At 36.7% G+C, this 19577-nt stretch overlaps 1 protein-coding gene across 16 annotated transcripts in view; it reads left to right on the top strand.

Annotated features, from left to right (window-relative positions):
- The window catches only part of LOC132094926 (E3 ubiquitin-protein ligase MYCBP2), a 127845-nt gene that overhangs the window by 14248 nt on the left and 94020 nt on the right, over nt 1-19577 (top strand). For all 16 annotated transcript variants that reach the window (XM_059499596.1, XM_059499601.1, XM_059499599.1 and 13 more), the window contains exon 3: nt 15207-15422. In XM_059499596.1, coding sequence (XP_059355579.1) covers nt 15207-15422 — 216 coding nt within the window. The remainder of the gene's footprint in view (nt 1-15206; nt 15423-19577) is intronic.

The following is a 19577-nucleotide window of genomic DNA, read 5'->3' as shown; positions in this document are numbered from 1 at the left end:
ACATTGTGTAAATAGCACAAATAAATAAATAGAACGAACATACAGTAAATATTAAACCATTTCAAACAGGGCCCACTGTACAACCTGCACAAGGGCCCCTCTAACCCCAGCTACGGCCCTGGGTTAAGGTACCAAGATGGAGCAATGCACTGTGTGTACCGTAAGAAATAAAACAAGAAGGCATGTGGTTTAAAAGATGGCAAGTAAAATAAAATGCACATCTGTATGCAATACAGTTTCATTATTATCCAGAGCGGCCAAATCATGTTTTGCGCCAGTAACTGAAAAAGTTAGTCGCGCAAGTGCTACCAGTGGAAAAGGTTAGTGTAGTTCCCTGATGCGCTCTACGCAGTAGACCAATCCAGAGCCAATCTCAAGTCTCTCTACGGCTCTGGACCAATCACAAAGGACTGCGCCAATTGACCAATCACAGCAGTGAGGGCTCATGGAAAGGAGGGTTTTAGAGAGACTGATACTTTGAACTGCTTCGCATGAGTCGTTTATGAATCATTTAGAAATTAGGTCAAATAAAATCTATTTCCTGAGAAAACTAACATGTTTTTTGACCTTGCATGCATGTAAACTTGTTTTAGGAGACTCATAAAACAATGTGACCAACCTTAAAAATAACATTATGGGGCACTTCAAAGTTTATTTCCTTTTCATAGTAATTTATATTAGTGCTGTCAGAGGTGGAGAGTTAAGGCCCTGCTATACTTTAAACGGAATCGAAGAACGAACTGATATGACATAATTTCGAACAAAATCAGGGGGAGGGTTGAGCCCAATCGTAATTATGGGAGCCCTAAGAGGAGCGTCGGTGGATGTTTGAAAAAAACAAAAAACTATTTTCATTTAAACAAATCGGTGTAAACTACACATTTTGAGTTAATCGATAAAATCGATTTATCGCCCAGCCCTAACACTACGGCTTTCTTCTTTCGTGAGGGGGTTTGGCAACACGGTATCTTTGTTTCCAGACAGAACATTAAAGAACGCGACACTCATCTAATCCAGTCCGATTACGACTTCTACACTCCTGAAGTGTTTCCACTTTTGTGTCCCATATACATCAGACATTTAGCCAAAGGTCCGTGGGCTTGACGTCTAAGGCTGAGACTAATTACGTAAATAATGACAGAATTTACATTTTTGGGTGAACTAACCCTTTAATTAAAACACTTCAATTGAATCACAGAAATGAATCAAACCTACCTGTTCTTTATGCTATTGTAATACTTTTGATGGACGTTAAATAACAAGCTTACAATCATTGCATTTTTCATGATGATGCTTAATGTTACATCAAGTCATCACATTATTACACTGAAAAAATGTGTAGAAAAAAATATTCATTTAGAATTACTTGTACATTTTCAAATAATTACAAAGAAATTGCAAGTAACCGAATTTTGAAGTAGGAAGACTGAATAAATTTTTTTTTTAAAAACACTCCCAATTGTTTTATTTATAACTTTGAAAAAATATATATTTTTACAGTCTACTTATAATGAAATTTAGTTTGTAAAATGTATACTTGCATAAGCAAAGATCTTAAAACTAGCTTATCTCATTTTACCTGTAACCAGCATTTCTTGTAAGTTGATATCATCTACCTCTGACCTTTTAGGCGACAGTGATGGGACTTTGTATCTTGGGGTGGTGCTAGCGCAGTGGATAAGACACATGTCTTTGGTGTGAGAGACCCGGGTTCGAATCCACTGTGAGACACCAATGTGTTCCTGAGCAAGACACTTAACCCCTAGTTGCTCCAGAGGTGTGTGACCTCTGACATATGTGGCAATTGTAAGTCGCTTTGGATAAAAGCGTCAGCTAAGTGAATAAATGTAATGTAATGTAAATGTAATATAGTATGACTCATGTACCTTTGTACGGACAACTGACTTTCATATTCTCAATGCAACCTTCAGGCCTCTCAGCATTTTATTTAGCTGAGTTCTTCCACCATGGTTTGCCACTTGTTAAAGCAAGACACCAATTTCTGGCCACAGAGCAGAATAGCTGATACAGTGCAGGTTTAATTTACACATCACTGTGTGTCCGCAATGGTATGATTGATATTACCACAGAGCACAGCGTTATTGTCACCCCCTTTTGCTGACACAGGCACTGAAGTATATATCCTCACTGAAATATATATGCTCATAAAGAACCGGTGTAGGCGCTAAACAGAGGTGGGTAGAGTACCCAAAAACTGTACTCAAGTAAAAGTAAAAGTACTTTTAGAAATATTTACTTAAGTAAAAGTAAAAGTACTAGTCTTGAATAGTTACTTGAGTAAGAGTAAAAGAGTATCGGATAAAAAATCTACTCAAGTAGTTAGTTACTAGTTACTTTTGCTCATATATACTGAGCCTATTTTTATTTAGATGTATAGATAAAATGTATGTAATGTATGTGTGTGTGTATAAATGTATATATTTCATCAGCCTTTACTCCAATTCATGTAATTTATTATAAAACCCAGTCTGTTTACTTAAGTAACAGATATAGGTGTCATGCCATAACATATTTTTAATACGACTGACTTTATATTAAATGTGAATTTAACATTGAAAGTTAATGTGATATAAATATTGCTACTAATCTTTCATTGTTCAGAAAGAGAGCAAATAACATTTACATTATTAAAGATCATTTTCACTGACAGTCTAGATTTCAATCACTCTCAGAAACTCCCATTAAAATCACTGAAACTGTTAACACTGTGAATCAATATCTTAATTAAAGATTCGTACACACATCTGCACTGTTGTTTCTGACGAGAGAATTCGCCAAAAAGAGGTATTCAGTCAGTAGGCGAGTGAAGGAAGCACCGGCATTTTAGCGATGACTCATCTGAACACCTCTGATTGGTCAATGCTTTAATAAGCTCAAAAGAATCATGTGTGATTTGTTATAATGGGCAGCGCTGTATAAACGCATCTATCTCTGGCTCAGCGCCAGCAAGCAATCACAGATCTGAATTTAGCAGCTGATAATATGATTCGCTGACCGTACTTGCACCAAGTGTGATTGTATTAAAATTAATAAAATCTTAATCGGCTATTTTTTGTCTTTTGGAAGCTGCATTCAACTTGACTCCCCCGTTATAAGCCACACACGTACAACAAACTAATGCCACAGTGGTATCGTGTACTGTAATCGAATGTAGCCCAAGTTATTACCTGTTAAACAGTAGACAGCACACGCGGTGTTCATCTAATAAGGATCTCCATTGCAAGCAAATAATAGCCTTTGCAGATTTGCTTTCAATTCAGTGCCGTTCCAGCCACGTTTTCAACGCTGCTGATGTTCTTAAACGTTAAAACTCTGAGTGAACCGCTTCAGATGCTCAGCGCGTGCGGCAGGGAACTGAACGACTCATTCAAACTGATTCATGAACCAGTTCACTCGTTTGCCAATTGGTTTGATCAAGCCTTTGAACAGAATTGACTCAAAAGAATGAATCATTCACGAATGGGCATCGCTCATTGCCCAGAGAAAAGTAGACTGCGCGTTTGGAATAAACTGAAGCATTTATAACATTTATTGCATTAAGATAAAGTAACGAGAGGATCGTCGCCCACAGTAACGGAGTAAAAGTACAGATTTTTCCCCAAAAAATTTACTCCAGTAAGAGTATAAAGTACCCATCTATAAATATACTCCGAAAAGTATTAGTTACCCCAAAAAATTACTCAAGTAAATGTAACGAAGTAAATGTAACTCGTTACTACCCACCTCTGGCGCTAAAGATATTGAATTTTCAAACACCACAGAGCTGCAATTTATAAATGCCGTGCTTAAGTGTTTGTTGAATCAGTTTTAACCCATTTTGGTATTGAATGTAAAGAAATGGCATAGTTTGTATGCCAAGAGCTTAAGGAGTTTCAGTTTATCAAAGTACATTCATTTCCTTTCTTCAAGCTAATGTGATAATTTGAAACATCCCTTCCTGTTTCAGGCTCATATATTACACTTTATTGTGCGTTCCTCATCTATAAGGCCTGTATGTATTCTCCCTTTGTACAGGTATAAAGGAAGATCTCCTTTCCTTGCCTTGTGCAATTATGGTTTGTTAAAGGTTGTTCTTCCAAGAGCTTGTTATGTCCGTTGGTTCCTTTCTCAGTATGAGGCTGAATGCGCTGTTATCGAATGAACTCAAATGTCAGTGTAGTCTGGGGAAGAAAACAGCAGAAGTCCTCTTTGTTGATCACAGTATTTTTGTAGTATAGTTCACAAGGCTGGTGGTATTTTTTTGTCGTTGTTAGCAAGTTTCAGTTATGTAATCATAGTGTATATATTAGAGCTGGCTTGAAAATATCAATTTCTTTGTTAATCGATTCTTAATTGATGAACCAATCCCAATAAATGATTTATGCTATTTTTAGTTGAACAAAACGTTGCAGAGCATTGCTACTTTTTACAAGAAACAAAGTCTCAACTTTTAAATTCTGTCAGTGTTATGAAATTAAACAATAAATGTAGGGCTGCCCCCAAATAGTCGACTAAACGTTAGTCGATATGAAGAGGGCTTGGTCGAATACATTTTCATTAGGTGGTTAGTCGCAAAAAAAATCACGTGAAAAAATTACGCAATCGGGGGCTGCGCAGTCAGTGTATGACATGACATCAAAGTAACGAGAGATCAACGAGATCTCGTGCCTCGTGGTATACCAAAGCGCACTTGTGGGAGAGGTGTCTGGCTGATGCTAATAATTATGTCAAGAAAAAAGTCCAAAGTGTGGGATCATTTTGAAAAGTTGAAGGACGACCCTAAAAAGTAGGGCTGGACGATTAATCGAAAAATAATCAAAACCGAAATTTATAACCTCTAACCGACGTAATTTTCCCATGTCGGTTATTTCGGTTTTTTAATCCTGTTAATACTTCCCCCTTAAAAGCATACTAGAGCGTGTGTAGCCACGTGACTCTGCTCTCCAGTCAGTGGCATAAAAGCAAAACACGGAGGTGAACGTGGGTTCAACATATACTGATGGCGCGTGAGCGGTGAGCCTTGCGTCTTCACTAAAATTTGTCAGTTGTATTTGTTTTATGGTTTGGACATTCAAGCGATTAGATGAACGGATGTGTATTCTTATATCTAGCTACCATGTTCGCGCAGCTGAATTGTGGCACGGACACTCATATAAACATAGCTATGAAGATCGCGCGCACAGAGGAACGCAGAAACTAGTTGCCAGCGCTTTCCTGTGATATATCACTAAATAGCTTAGAATCGCAAAACTTATTATAGCATGTTTGTGTGCAGCGCACATGAAGCACAAGCGCGTGCACAGAGAGTAGCGGTCGGCGGACGCGCTGCGGGTTCCCGGTTTGTGTCCGTTCTTGGACTGTTTTGTGTATTTTAACTGTAGAAACGGTTGTTCCGAGTCGAAACTACGATGCAGAAAACTACATCAGTATATCATCATAATCGCAGGCGTTTTTGTCTTACGTGAACATAAACAGATGAGAAAGAAAACACATATGTACAGTATTTTTGCTTAAAGAGACAACAGCCTAATAAACGCGCTGTCTATCATTAATGTTAATCAAAGAACAAAAGAAAATCATTCACTGATCTTGACTGAATATATTTAATAACTTTACTTGATTAATTTTTATTTTATTTATAAAAAGAAAACTATTGCAGTGTTTTTAAACTTTTAATTACAGTTTCTGTACCTGAAATTTAGTTTAGTTGTATTTATTTATGATATTGCTAATTGATTTGTTTGTTCCTTTCTTATTACTGATTACTTATTTGAAATTTATATTAATATAGTTGTTTTTGCTATGGTATTATTTTTTTTTGTCACAGGCAAAATTCCTCTTGCTGTGTTTTGTAGGCTGCTTATTTTTGCTCGTTATTCAGCTGCAACAGAATGCTTTGTAAAAATGTTTGACATCTAAATGTTTGGCTTAATTTTTTTTATATTGGATTTTTTATCTTATTGGAATCGAAACTAGGAATCGATAAAATTCAAACAATACCCAACCCTAGTAAGAAATGTTACGAGATAAAATAACTGCTGATAGTCAATCATATTTACAGTACAAACCTTGTCAGTGAACTATGAGGGCAAAAAACAAAAACAAAACCGAAACACAATAATCGTTCATTAATCGTAATCGAGGTAAAATGTTCAATTAATCGAGGTTTTGATTTTAGGCCATAATCGTCCAGCCCTACTAAAAAGGCTGTTTGCAAACTCTGCAGGCAAACATTTGCCTATCACTCGTCAACATCGAACTCGTCTTTATCATTTAAAACATGTAAGTAGTAATGTTAACCACCACATAACCACCACATAAACACATTTCCGCTGTTAAGTTAAATCATATTCATGGTTTTTGACATGCATTTGTCTCTAGGCTCATCCACAATATAGCAGCGATGATGTGGCGTCGTGCACTTCGACTTCTGAGTCAACAATGATGCAGCAGAGATTAGTTTTGAGACCCCCTCTAAGTGAGAAAAGAAAGCGAGAAATCACAGAGAAAATTTCGATTTCATTGCGCTTGATATGAGACCAATCAACGTTGTCCATGGTGACGGGTTTAAAGAAATTTTTGAATTCCTCGAACCAGGCTACACCATTCCCAAACGTGACACAATAATGCATGGCTTAACAAGCAAGTTCAACACGACTAATGAAATTCTTGTTAAGAAAATTCATAGTTGTACAGCAGTCAGCTTTACAACAGACACATGGACCTCTATCAAGAGTGAGGGTTACATGACCGTTACTGCAACTAAATTACCAAACGGTCTGAACGAGGTCTAGATCTCACAACAGCACATTGGCTGACAGCTGAGGACACGGTCGCAGTACTAAAGCCTATGATCACTCTCACTGAGCTGCTTTCTCAGGATTTAAACGCATCCCTATCTGCCACACTGCCCATGTTAATAAACATGAAGAGACGCCATTTGGTGCTGAGAAATGAAGACAGTCCCACCACAAAAGCACTAAAGACAGAACTAGCAAAAGAAATTGACACGAGATGGCAACTGACGGAAAATATCGCGACCAGCATTTATATTCAAGTTGCTGTCTTAGACCCATGTTTTAAGAGCTTGTCATTCTTTGACCAACACGAACGAGAAGATGCGTACTCCTCAGTGTCGGATCTGGCAGAAAGTTTATCTACAGAAGCTGCGCCAGAAAGTGATCATGACAGCATTAGCCCTGCAGAGGAGGGTGAGCCCGAACCGAAAAAGGAAAAGCAGGCCGAGATATCCATGCTGATGGCCATTGATGAGGAGGAGCGTGCAGAAGAGAAGGATGAACTAAAAATGTACTTGGCAGATAAAACAAAGGTTGATTCGGGACCATTGGCATGGTGGCAAAAAAATGAACATCGATATCCAAAGCTCGCTAAAGCAGCTAAACGCCTCCACTGTATCCCTTCCACATCCACTCCATCAGAGCGCATCTTTTCAAAGGCCGGCTTCATTGTGAACAAGTCGAGAAGCTCCCTTCTTCCCAACAATGTGGACAAGCTGGTGTTCCTCTCACATGATATGAAAAAAATAAAATCGAATTGAAAGCTTAGGTTAGAATGCTTAATTTCCTTTTTGTAGTGTTTCTGTTTGCTATCTGTTAGGCTATATAAAAAAAAAACGGGTATTTTTATAACGGGTAGGCTATACAAATAAATAAATACATATTATTTTTTATTTATTCGTTTTTATATAATGCAGAAGTTGTTTTTTATTCTGTAACAAAAATTAGTCTGATGTTTGCAATTTGTTGTTTCAGGTCGAGACTCATCCGTCGTCTTAATGGCAGTTTGCGGCTTTGCTGTGATATTTTTCATTTGTATTAGTGTTCTTTAAATTATTTGTTCCACATTTTGTCTTAAATATAGTTGTTCTAAACAATTTAATCAAATACTTAGGCTGTTGATTTGTTTGCCGCCTTCTTTTTTTATTCTAAGTTTTGGCGTTGTGCGATGTGCCATGTGCATTTATTAAATTGTTCGTTTTTGTTAATTTTCCTTTTGAACAATATAAAATTATATAAATTTTCCACTGTATTTTTTTTTACCAAACAGCGTTTTTGCTACAGTATTTATTTTTATTTTTTTGCCTTGTTTTGTACTAGGCCTAAGTTACTAATAAGTTTGATTTATTTTAAAGAACGAATTTTAGTTTATTTTATTCAAAACGGTTTTTTTTTTTTTTTTTTTTTTTTTTTTTTTTTTACATGTAACTGTTACAGTTTGTATTTTTGATAATAAATTATTAAAATGCACAGGGAGTATGATTGCTGTTTTTATGTTATAATTAGCCTATAAAGTTCCGGCCACTGATTTTTGTGTCCGTAAGCGATGTATACTTTAAACGCTTTACTATTCTGTTTTAAGCGCTTCATTTTAATTTTGAACGTGCTAATATCATGCTTTAGCATTTTCTGTCATATGGAAGTGTTAAACTTCAACTTGGACTATACCTTTCCTTGTATATACGCAAGTTTGTATATTAATATCAGAAATGAACGATTATTCGACTAATCGCTAAAATGCAGGAGTGTTAGTCGACTAGGAATATCTTTAGTCGGGGGCAGCCCTAAATAAATGTGAACTGTGCTGGCGAAATGAGTCATAATGAGCAATCAAAAAAATGAAATTATATTTATTTTATTTTTTAAGACCTTCTAAATGATGAATGATTTGTTGGAAATGGATTAAAAATTATGGAGCTCAAGTTGAAGGTTTCGAAGCAAAATCATCAAGCAACGTTGCATCTTTTCCTCCAGTTCTTTTCTTAAGAATAATTACTGTATTAATAATCACAATATAGCTATTTTTATTTGATCTTTGTTATTATAAATTAGAACGAATTCAAAAATCAGTAGAACAAATATAAAGAAACAAATAATTGATAAATAACCTTTTCCATTTTACATCTAAACAAAGGGATTCAAGTGCGAAAAACAATTAATCAAATGTAAAAATCCCTTTATTGCGTTCATTACAAGTAATTGAATTATTAAAACTACAAAAACAGTTCAATTAAGAGCCGCGAGTGATTCCCTCTTTTATTGTTTGATTATCATTGAGACAGACCGCCTATATATTAAAACAGTCATATGATGTGATTAAATTTTTTCCTTTCTCTTTGGAGTGTTACAAGCTCTTGGTGCATAAAGAAGATCTGTAAAGATCGCATTGAGGCGAAACAATGTACAGTATGTGGAAAATATATATATTTTTTTTATCTTAAACCACATAAACACATTTCATTACACCAAATAATGTTCTTTTTAGCAGCATCATATGACCCCTTTAAGACCTACTGTAATGCACGGATCTAATACAGTGTTACACATCAAATGTTTTTCTCCAATAGTTCCCCAAATGTTTACTTTAGACATAACAGGTTATGATATGTGAACACTTAAATACTGTAATTCCGTGTGTGTATATTTATCGCCTTTTAGCGCCATATATTTAAACTGCTTTTATGCGGGCGCTTTGGATGAGAATCAGCTTGAGAAGTGAATGGAGAAAAGGTAATGCCCTCAGAAAATGCACAAATAAAGATAATTATAGATGTTTAATTACTATTTGGAGCATTGGGATTAGAGCCCGACCGATATATCGGCCGGCCGATATTATCGGCCGATATAAGCTAATTGCATTTAAATCGGCATTGGCATTTATAACGACCGATGAAACATGAGAAACAGAGTCTCATGCTTCACTCATGTTATGAGTGTTGCATAGTGTGCCCACCAGAGGGAGCTCTGCAGCTCCAGAGTTAACAACAGCGCCAGAAGTCCACTACAGAAGAAAGCGATCAACTGTTTTGACGGTGAGTCTGTCGTTCGTCATGTGAAATGATTGTAGATTTAGTTCATACCCTGTATATAAAAACTGTGTGGTAGTTCTAGCTAACGGTCCTATCATTATCACTTCTAAATATTCTGTAACATCACTTACAGCCGCTAATGCATTGCTATATTAGATTAGCCACAAAGCTAATACCATGTTTATCAGTGGAAGAGCGCGAACGTTAATAGGAGGTCAAACTATAACGTTAGCGTTTAACTTATTCTTATTCTATTGCGGTGTGTTTCCCACATAATGACCGCGTAATTGGGCCTTTCACACAGTACGCGGTATGCACGGCGCTTGCCGCTGGGTTCAGCGTTGCCCTTCAGATACAACGCGATTTGCGCTGCGCTATGGCATAGGCGGAGTTTTAAAAACGTTTAGCGGGAGCTCTTTCATAGTCTGTTCCTCCTCCTTTTGGTCAGCAGCAAACATGTATCTGTCCCGTTGTAAGAAGCGAGCGATAGCGCTAGTCCTGCTGATGAGAATTAAGAGAGAAGCAAGGAAGAAGAGGCTACCCTCAGGTCCAGAGAACAATTTGGTGAATTCAGGCTGGTTACCTTACTCTAACGCTAATAGCTTCCTTTTTAGCAGGCCCCCTTAAATGCTTGCTATTAACTTGTTTGAAGGTGGTTCTTCTCAAAATTGACAGCGGTGTGTTCATGACACTAACGTTAACCATTCAACTTCGAATTGATTCCGTAATCTTCCGGTAATAGTAGGCAAGACGATGTTTTGATTCAGACTGCACAAAGAGAAGAGAAGATGTACGGGTCTGTTGTGAATGTGTCTGTGAGAGCAAATATAGTGTAGTTACAGTAACTACAGTAGCTGCATCAGAAATGATTAAACCAGAGTGACATGTAAATAAATGTGAGCTGAACAAGCGCTTTTTTTTTTTTTTTTTTTACATATTGTTTCAAAGCAGCTTTACAGACATAACAGGAAAATGTTGAAATAATATTGTTAAATATAAGTAGGTAATACCTATTGCTTGACAAATAAAAAAATATATATATATTTCTCATTTTTGCCTATGTAGGAGATCCCAGTTTATTATTATTATAATTCTAATGATGACATGAGTAATGATACATGGTGATATTATTAATACACATGCTTATTCTTTCTCTGTCTCTCTTTCTGCCTACAGATGGCTGAAAAAGGTGAATGCTGTAGCAGCAAAGTGTGGGACTACTTCTGCAAATACTTTAACTTTAGTATTATAATTTATTTACAGTAAACACACAGACTGTTAAAACCAGCTTCAACTGGAAGAAAGTAAAAGTGTTAAATGTTTAAAATCAGACTGTTTTTTGATCATTAAAAAAATATATATACTTTTGATGTGCAATTGTTTAGTCATTGAGACTGTAATCTAAGGCTTTTTTTTAACATAGTCCATTCTGGAAAATGGTTTATACAGCCCACATACATAGAACAGGCAGATATGTTGCTATTGAATGTTGTGTAAATGCAGTTTATAGGAAATGGGTATAATATCCAGATTATTTTTAAAATCAAAATATCGGCTTATAAATCGGCTCTTTTCGAGTTAATATCGGCATCGGCCCCCAAAAATCCATATCGGTCGGGCTCTAATTGGGATCGCTAGATGTGGGTTTAATGAACTCATATTTGTGAAAACCTCAAATTCGACTAAATGTAAAAATTATTATTGTTTTGCCTATTTTTCAAAGTTAGCCCACACGCATTCAGACTCATTTTGCCAGCACGAGTCACAAATATTGTTTTGGTGCTCTTTAAAAGTATTGTGACAGATTGCTGTGTCACATGAACAATCATCTCCTCCTCTTTACTACTAGCCATAGCACAAAATAAGCATGAAAGAAATTCAGAATATGTTGAAAAAACATTTCAAATGACTGAAATGTATCCGTTGACATGTAATCACTCATTCAGTGTTTCAAACAGCTTGTAAATAGTGTCACATAATGTTACATTTTACCTCATTTTCAGCTAGAAAATTCAACTCTAGAAATTCACTGTAAATTCATTATTTTACCTAATCTTTTGTTTTCATTATTTAGTGTGCGTCAGAATAAGTAAGTAATGAAAATAAGTTCTTATCACAGCCACTGCTGAAACAATTTTGTTAAAAAGTTTTTTTTCGAGATTTTAGGCTAAATAAAAACAAACTCATTTGCTCTTTGCTCGCAAGGAAAACTCAATAGAAAGACCATGTTATCTTGTCTTCATTATGAATTCAATTGAGGATTTGGGTAAAAAAAATTTTTTTTCAAGTAGAATTTCATTTGCATTAGTAGATTTGCTCCGCAATTAAATGTACTATTGGAAACTGGCGTCATTTATATAATTTGAATATTAGATGCATTTTTTCCTAGGGCTCTAGGCTAAATGACTAATACAATAAAAAATAGCAGGCAGAACTTTCTTTTACCTCATTTAAGCTGTACATTATTTACTTCAGTGAGCTTCACATTGATTTTACTGCCAAACTGGGGCATTGCAAATCCAGGACATTGGATTGGAGAGTAAAGTCAGAGGCAGTCTCTTCCATCAGCAGCCACTTCGCTGTCTGACGAGGACAAGATTTCAGAAGCAAAAGAGACATCCTCCCCAAATCAGAAGCTGTCTGTTTGTTGGGTAACACCTTAACCAAGCTGTTCTTGCTTTACAGCAGTGATAGTAAATTACAGGAAGTGTGCTGAGCTGCTAGGCTTGGCTCAGATGTGTGGCTTCCTAATGACTTTAGATATCTGACATCGCTGTGCCAAACACAGTGCGGTAGATTTCTCTGTGGTGTCTGCCTAAAAATGAATGACCTTCTCTGCATTACATCATCCTTTATTATGGGCTGATAGACAAATGGATTAGTCAAGCCTATCAGGGGAAAGATTGATGAATGAAACTTTAGATACATTGTAGGGCTGGACGATATGACGGAGTATACTGGGCAACGGTTGACATTTTGACTCTGTTTATGTGATTGTGGATGTATCCATGCTGTAATCAGTGGGTAGGACTGCTTTGCTCTACTCACAGGTGGTATATGAAGTAACATATCAACATGAGTGTTATTCAGAATGTAAAGACAAAGTTACATTGTCCATGACAAAATGATGCACTGAAATGAAGTTGAACTGATGTGTGGTTACAGACGTGTGTCTTTTTACAATGTAAAGGCCTTTGCGAACTAAACATGAAAATTGGCGCGAATGTTTGTCGCATTGACGCATTTGAATTTAAACAATAGATCCTACGATCATTTGTGAGAATTTGTGTCGACCCCCATAGCTCTGCGATGAAATGGGCCATCCAATCAGATTTGAGCTTAATCATGTGCCCGGAGCAGCTGCTGTTGCACAAAAGGGCGTGAGTGGCGCTGTTTTTAAAACCAGTGTAAACAAAAAAAAAAAAACACAGAAGGAGAGTATTCTGAAAGAGGAGAGAGTGGATGCCGAGTTCTTGTTGTCTTTGGTAGCCTATCTGAGAACAGGTTTATTTTTTACTCTTGAGTCTTGATATAACAGCCCTCTACAGAGTAAATCACTTGCATATGAAACTAAATCTACGCTCTGGGTGACTAAATTATGTCTCATATTAGCCAATGGCTAATAAATTTGCAGATTTTACTCGCCAGTGTGTGAGTCGGAGCCTAAGTGTAAGTTTAGCACATATATTTTCACTCACCAAACACACTGACTGAGTGCTTCAGAGTTCCACTTTCTATCAAGCCATCTGTGCTGTTTTTCAGTTCATCTGAATGGATGTGCAATGCATCTGTATTTGACGTACATTTTTTTTTTTTTACAGAAACACTGAATGACCAAAAAAGCACCACCACCAGTCCAGTTAAAATGTTCAGACTGACAAGTAAATATAAAAGGAGCTGATGATATTGCACATGTGTGATTCAGCGTGAAGCAGACTGACACAGAGCGCGTCTGAACCGAACTGATTCTTTTGGTGTTTGATTCTGAACTGATTCTGTGCTACTGTTATGATCTCTGTCCACTGGAATGCTATCGCTTTTAATTTAAAATGGGTTATTTAAAACAATTACTTATCAAACAGATGGAATTAGAAATAAAGGCCTGCCTCTAATAAAAGCCTGCTTCAAATAAAAGCCTGTTATCTTCTGCAGTTCAGGTAAATAAAGGCCCCGGCTTTTATTTTAGGAATTACGGTAATATGTCTTTGATCATGCAGCCCACCCCCTAAATGCCTAAAAATATTTTATTCTGTTATTACTGTAATTATGGCCCTATAAAATCAGTTTTATTTTTTATTTTTTTTCAAAATTGCTTTTTACATTTTTTTTTCTCCCTTTGTTCTTCAGTTTTTATCTTTTCCATTCCTGTTTTTTTTCTCCTTTTTTTCTGGATACTCTTTTAATGATATGTTTTTATTTTATTATTATTATTAATATTTTGTAGTTTTTTATTATTAATTTTGTTTTATAATTGATAACAAATTATTATAAAAAAATTGTTAATTATAAATTTTTTTTTTTAAATCAAATAATGTTGGTGCGATTAAAACAAAGATGCAAAGTGTTTCATTCATCCAATCAAAAAAAAAAAAATGGGTAAAGATTGACATCTATATTTTTTTACTTGAGCCAATGAAAAATAAATAACTATTGACTCAAGTAAAAAAATATTGATGTGAATCATTACCCTAAATTTTTTTAATTGGATGAATGAAACCCTTTTTTTCAGTGTGCTACAGCAGGTGATTTTAAAATCAAATTAAGTCGATGTAATTTTAAGGTAAAATAAAAATAATCATCCTATACAAAACTGACGTTTACTTCTGGCTTTTCAAATGTGTATGCAAGTTCTACTTTACAAAAAAAAAAAAAAATCAGTTTCGTCAAATTTTAGTCATCCTCTCATCCAACACATGAGAAGTTGAGCTGAACATCCCTTCACTGTCTCTGCTTGTGCAGTGCGTGGACCGGTACAATACGCTTGCGCAACTTCAGTGAGCAGGAATGGGCTCTTATTTGTGCGCCAGTACACCAGCTGCTATTTGCTTCCTGCTATCTGTGCCTCAGACGTGTAGCTCTGCACTTCCAGTGCTGAACGGCTGCCCTGAATCGGCCAAAAATAGACCCAAAACCAGCCGATTGCCGATCGCGTATTTTAAGCAAAAACGGTCCGTTTCGGATTTATGGCCGGTCAACCGGTGCATCCCTACTACAAACAGTAACGCCTCTAGTTGCCTTAGAAAAATGTATGAAGTACAGTGTTCCCCAAAGCCTGTAGTTCTACACGCATCATAGCCTGCTGTCTCTTATCACAGTCTTTCTCCCTGCTCCTTCCCTGTGTATCACTCCTAATTCTGTACATCTTTTTGTTGTCTGGCAGTCAGAGACTCTGGATGGGGCCTTTCCAGTGCCTGACATCAAACTCCACAGCAATCCCTCTGCGTTCAACGTCTACTGTAATGTTCGGCACTGCGTGCTGGACTGGCAGCAGAAGGAGGCCGCGTTGGCCCTGGCCTCCCGCAACTTTGTGCAGAGCGGCGACTCCGACAGTGAGGAGGAGGAGGAGTACCGCGAACCCACCGTCAAACTGCCCAAGGTCAGTTCATGACATTAATGCATATATGAAGCCCAGTCATGTGATTAAATCATTTTGCTGCCTACCTTTACGATCAGTTTGTAGGCTTTCTTGGAGTGTTCTCATTTGTGATGCTTTAATCTTCCTAGGCATATACACTCATGTCAGAGGGTATTTTTTTAATTTGAGATGTGGAGGGGGGCATTTTTTAGATGATTATTTAGATATTTTGATAATTTAGATCTTAGAAATTAAAATGGCAAGGAATATATCTGGTTGTGATTCCACTAGGGCTGTGACGGTTGCCGTGACAACCGCATCACCGCGGTGGTCAGTTGCTACCGTGGTTGTCTACTGCCACCGGCGGTAGCGCACGTGACGTCACAAACTCTATAGCAAGCATAATACAAAGTTTTGTATATAAGTGCAATAACTGTAATAGTTGCAAATTCTAAGTCTATGGTAATTAACAAATAACCTCAAACACAGTGTTTCCTTTAGATCGGCAGATTTGAGCGCGGGAAAATACAGTTTATGCATTCAGCAAATTCATTTAGTGTTGGGCGATGGATCTTGTTGGGAAAGCAAATACCACATCACCGATCTGGAGTCATCTGCATTCATGTCACCCATCAGCATTTGCACAAGTTCTCGTGATCGCAAACGCTGGCTGGTCAGGTTTGGTGAGGCTTTCTCCAAACTGGCCAAATACAAACGAGACAGTGATAAATAAAAGATGCTAACAAGAAGTATGGCAACGATTCCTATTTCAAAGAGAGCGCGTGCAGATGAGGAGTTACTGAGCTCGCTTGGTGGTGGAAAAGTAAACCGGATGCGTTGCGACAGCTTTAGTCTCTCTAGTATACAGGACATTTGAACTCCGTGACCGGACGGGGATTTATCATGTCGTGTTGTGCTGCCCCTACGTTAAATATTTTGCATACGTTAAACTGAAAAAAAATTATCGCCTTCGTTAACGAGCAAATTTTGACACTAATATATTTATACATTAACACACACATATATATATATATATATATATTTTAACACCGCGCCACCGGCGGTTGTTGGTCCATGACTACCGCGGTGGTAAAAATCAGCCACCGTCACAGCCCTAGATTCCACTTAATGTTTCTAGTTCCCTAGCGATCCAGTTGACAATACGTAGCACTTTTAACTTTTAAAAACATGTTCTAATTATAAAGGAAACAAAAATTCTGCACTGCACAAATTGTTTTAAATCAGCATACCATTTTTATTCAACAAACATCTGTGAATGTTTATCTCATCTATAGGCTATATTAATATTTACGGTAGTCAGAAATGACACTGATTAAAGCCTCACAAGCTCTGAAGTTGGATTGATGAAAAATAAAAACTTGTTCTAATGGATAGCAAAAAGTCAATGACCTAAGATCAGAATCTAGATAGGAATATGCAGAATGGTTCCCGTGTTATACCCCTGATGACTATTATTTTAAGATGTGTAAATTGTGCAAGGGTCTTATGATTCACTATTGAAGATGCTTTTATATTTATTCAGGATAATTTATTATCTCTCTTGGACGTCTTATGGACAAAGCAGAAATTCCTTATTTAGATTATGACCTTGAAAAATGAACCAGGTCTCTTGTTATGACAGCCCAATACAGTGTCTTACAACCAGAAGCAAGCACTTTCAGGAATAAACCGTTTCCACAAAGAAACCTCCCAAAGATTTTTTCATTAAAATATCTCTGTTAATGATCAAGGCTGTAATGAGGTCACTGAGGAATACTACACAGCAAGATCTGTATCTTAACATTTAGGTAAAAGAGGCATAGTCAAAGTAACTTACATTCTCATATGACCTGAATGTTCTACATGCTAGTGCTCACATAAACCCATTAGGTGAAACGGCAGCACAGCATTAAAAATCTGTTTGTATTAACACAATCGCTCCTCTGTTTTTATTCTTTTTCTGTTAAAGCAAGCCCTACTGTTCTCGGCACATATGGAAGGCATTTTCTGCCAAATTTAAATAAATAAATGAAATGATTAAAATTAAAATTAAAACCAGATTAACTATTTCATTACAGAAAACTGTACGCAAAATATGTGACAATTGAGAATGAAATTAAATGATTTCATTTTCACGGTGACATACCTGTCAAATTGAGAAATAAAATGCAATTGCTGATTTCACATTTCATTTTCAATACAGTCTCGAGGCAAGACTGCCAATATTAAAATGAAAAGCAAACGTGAAAAAGAAACTACACATACAGTTTTTACAAAGCTCTTTATTAACGTTCACGCAATAATAGTGACACAATTCAAATTTAAATGTAAATTTTACTTGTCATTTTAATTCCTCTTTTATTTCACTGTTTTCATTTTCGTTTTCATTTTCAAAGACAACCTGCATGCAAATTATATGTTAATGAGTGGGTGTGGCTTATTGAAGTAACGGCGCTAGAGACAATCGTCGAAGTCTCGTGTGCATGAGTTGAATGGTGGTTGAAACAATGTGTGAAACGACATTAAAATGTGAATATATTGTAATCGAGACATGGCGAATCTGTTAGTGAGCTTTTGCGGGAAGCTGCTGCAGCATTAGAACGTGGAAGAAACAACCAGCCTGACCAGCATGCGTCAAACCCTCGACCCACTGCAGTTCCTCGGCCTGAGCCTCCACGAGACTCCCCGGAAAATCTGCTGTCTGCTGAGTTTGTGACGGCTGCAAAATGTCCAAGTGTATCCAAGATTAGGGTTGCTCCGATCACGATCGGCCGATCGTTAATGCGCATCTCATCAGTAAAGCCGGTTCTCTAATCAGCGGTTAATTCCATCAGGTGCGTGATTTCACATAGAGCAGCTGTTACTACACAGAGCCGTTGTTAACTAAGAAGATGCGCCAATAAACGCTGAAAATGAACGTGGATTTGCGCATCTTCTCAGTTAACAATGGCTCTGTGTAGTAACAGCTGCTCTATGTGAAATCACGCACCTGATGGAATTAACCGCTGATTAGAGAACCGGCTTTACTGACGAGATGCGTATTAACGATCAGCTGATCGTGATCGGAGCACCCCTATCCAAGATAGATTCAACTCGTAGCAAAAAGAAGTCATTATCATCCGAAATGTTTGCTAGCTGGTTTAATTCTGCTGCTATACTGGCCATAACCGCCATTATAGCTCCTCCACGTAACAACGTAATTGAGCCACACCCACTCATTAACATATAATTTGCATGCAGGTTGTCTTTGAAAATGAAAATGAAAATGAAAACAGTGAAATAAAAAGAGGAATTAAAATGACAAGTAAAATTTACATTTAAATTTGAATTGTCACTATTATTGCGTGAGCGTTAATAAAGAGCTTTGTTAAAACTGTATGTGTAGTTTCTTTTTCACGTTTGGCTTTTCATTTTAATATTGGCAGTCTTGCCTTGAGACTCTATTGAAAATGAAATGTGAAATCACCAATTGCATTTTATTTTTCAATTTGACAGGTATGTCACCGTGAAAATGAAATCATTTAATTTCATTCTCAATTTTGTCACATATTTTGCGTACAGTTTTCTGTAATGAAATCGTTAATCTGGTTTTAATTTTAATTTTAATCATTTCATTTATTTATTTAAATTTGGCAGAAAATGCCTTCCATAGGCACAACCCTGTTGCTATAGTGATAGATTTTTCCACACTCATTGTTTTTAGATATGGCATTTCTGTTGAATGATGATGGTTTTATACTGAATAAGCCACATGATTATTTTAGGTTTGTGCTGGAATAAGTATTACTTGACTTAGGTTGCTTGCAGAGTGAGAGAACGAGTGTGACGGATAAGTTATTTAAGTGAAAAAACAAAAGAAGAGAAATTCTTGTAGAGAAATTAAGCTTGAACAGTTACATATTAACCTTTTGTGACTGACCTATCATGAGCTTAGCAGTTCATTGATGTTAAATGCTTTTTCGAAAGCCACTCCGTTTCATTTTAGAATTCTTTCTTAAATACTACATTACCCACAATCCTAAAGAGTAGGGCTGTGCAAAAAATCGAATGCGATTTTCATGCGCATCTCGTCTGTGGAGGCGCTCCTGTGATTAGAAGTACATCTCCAGCACGTGCGTTCAGATCAGGGTTGCCCACTTGCTTCTCAAAACTAGTCCAAAACTAGCCCTATCACGT

The sequence above is a fragment of the Carassius carassius genome, chromosome 19, assembly GCF_963082965.1.
Source record: "Carassius carassius chromosome 19, fCarCar2.1, whole genome shotgun sequence".
NCBI lineage: Eukaryota > Metazoa > Chordata > Actinopteri > Cypriniformes > Cyprinidae > Carassius > Carassius carassius.
The sequence above is the reverse complement of the archived record's forward strand: the minus strand, read 5'-3'. Positions and strand labels throughout refer to the sequence as shown.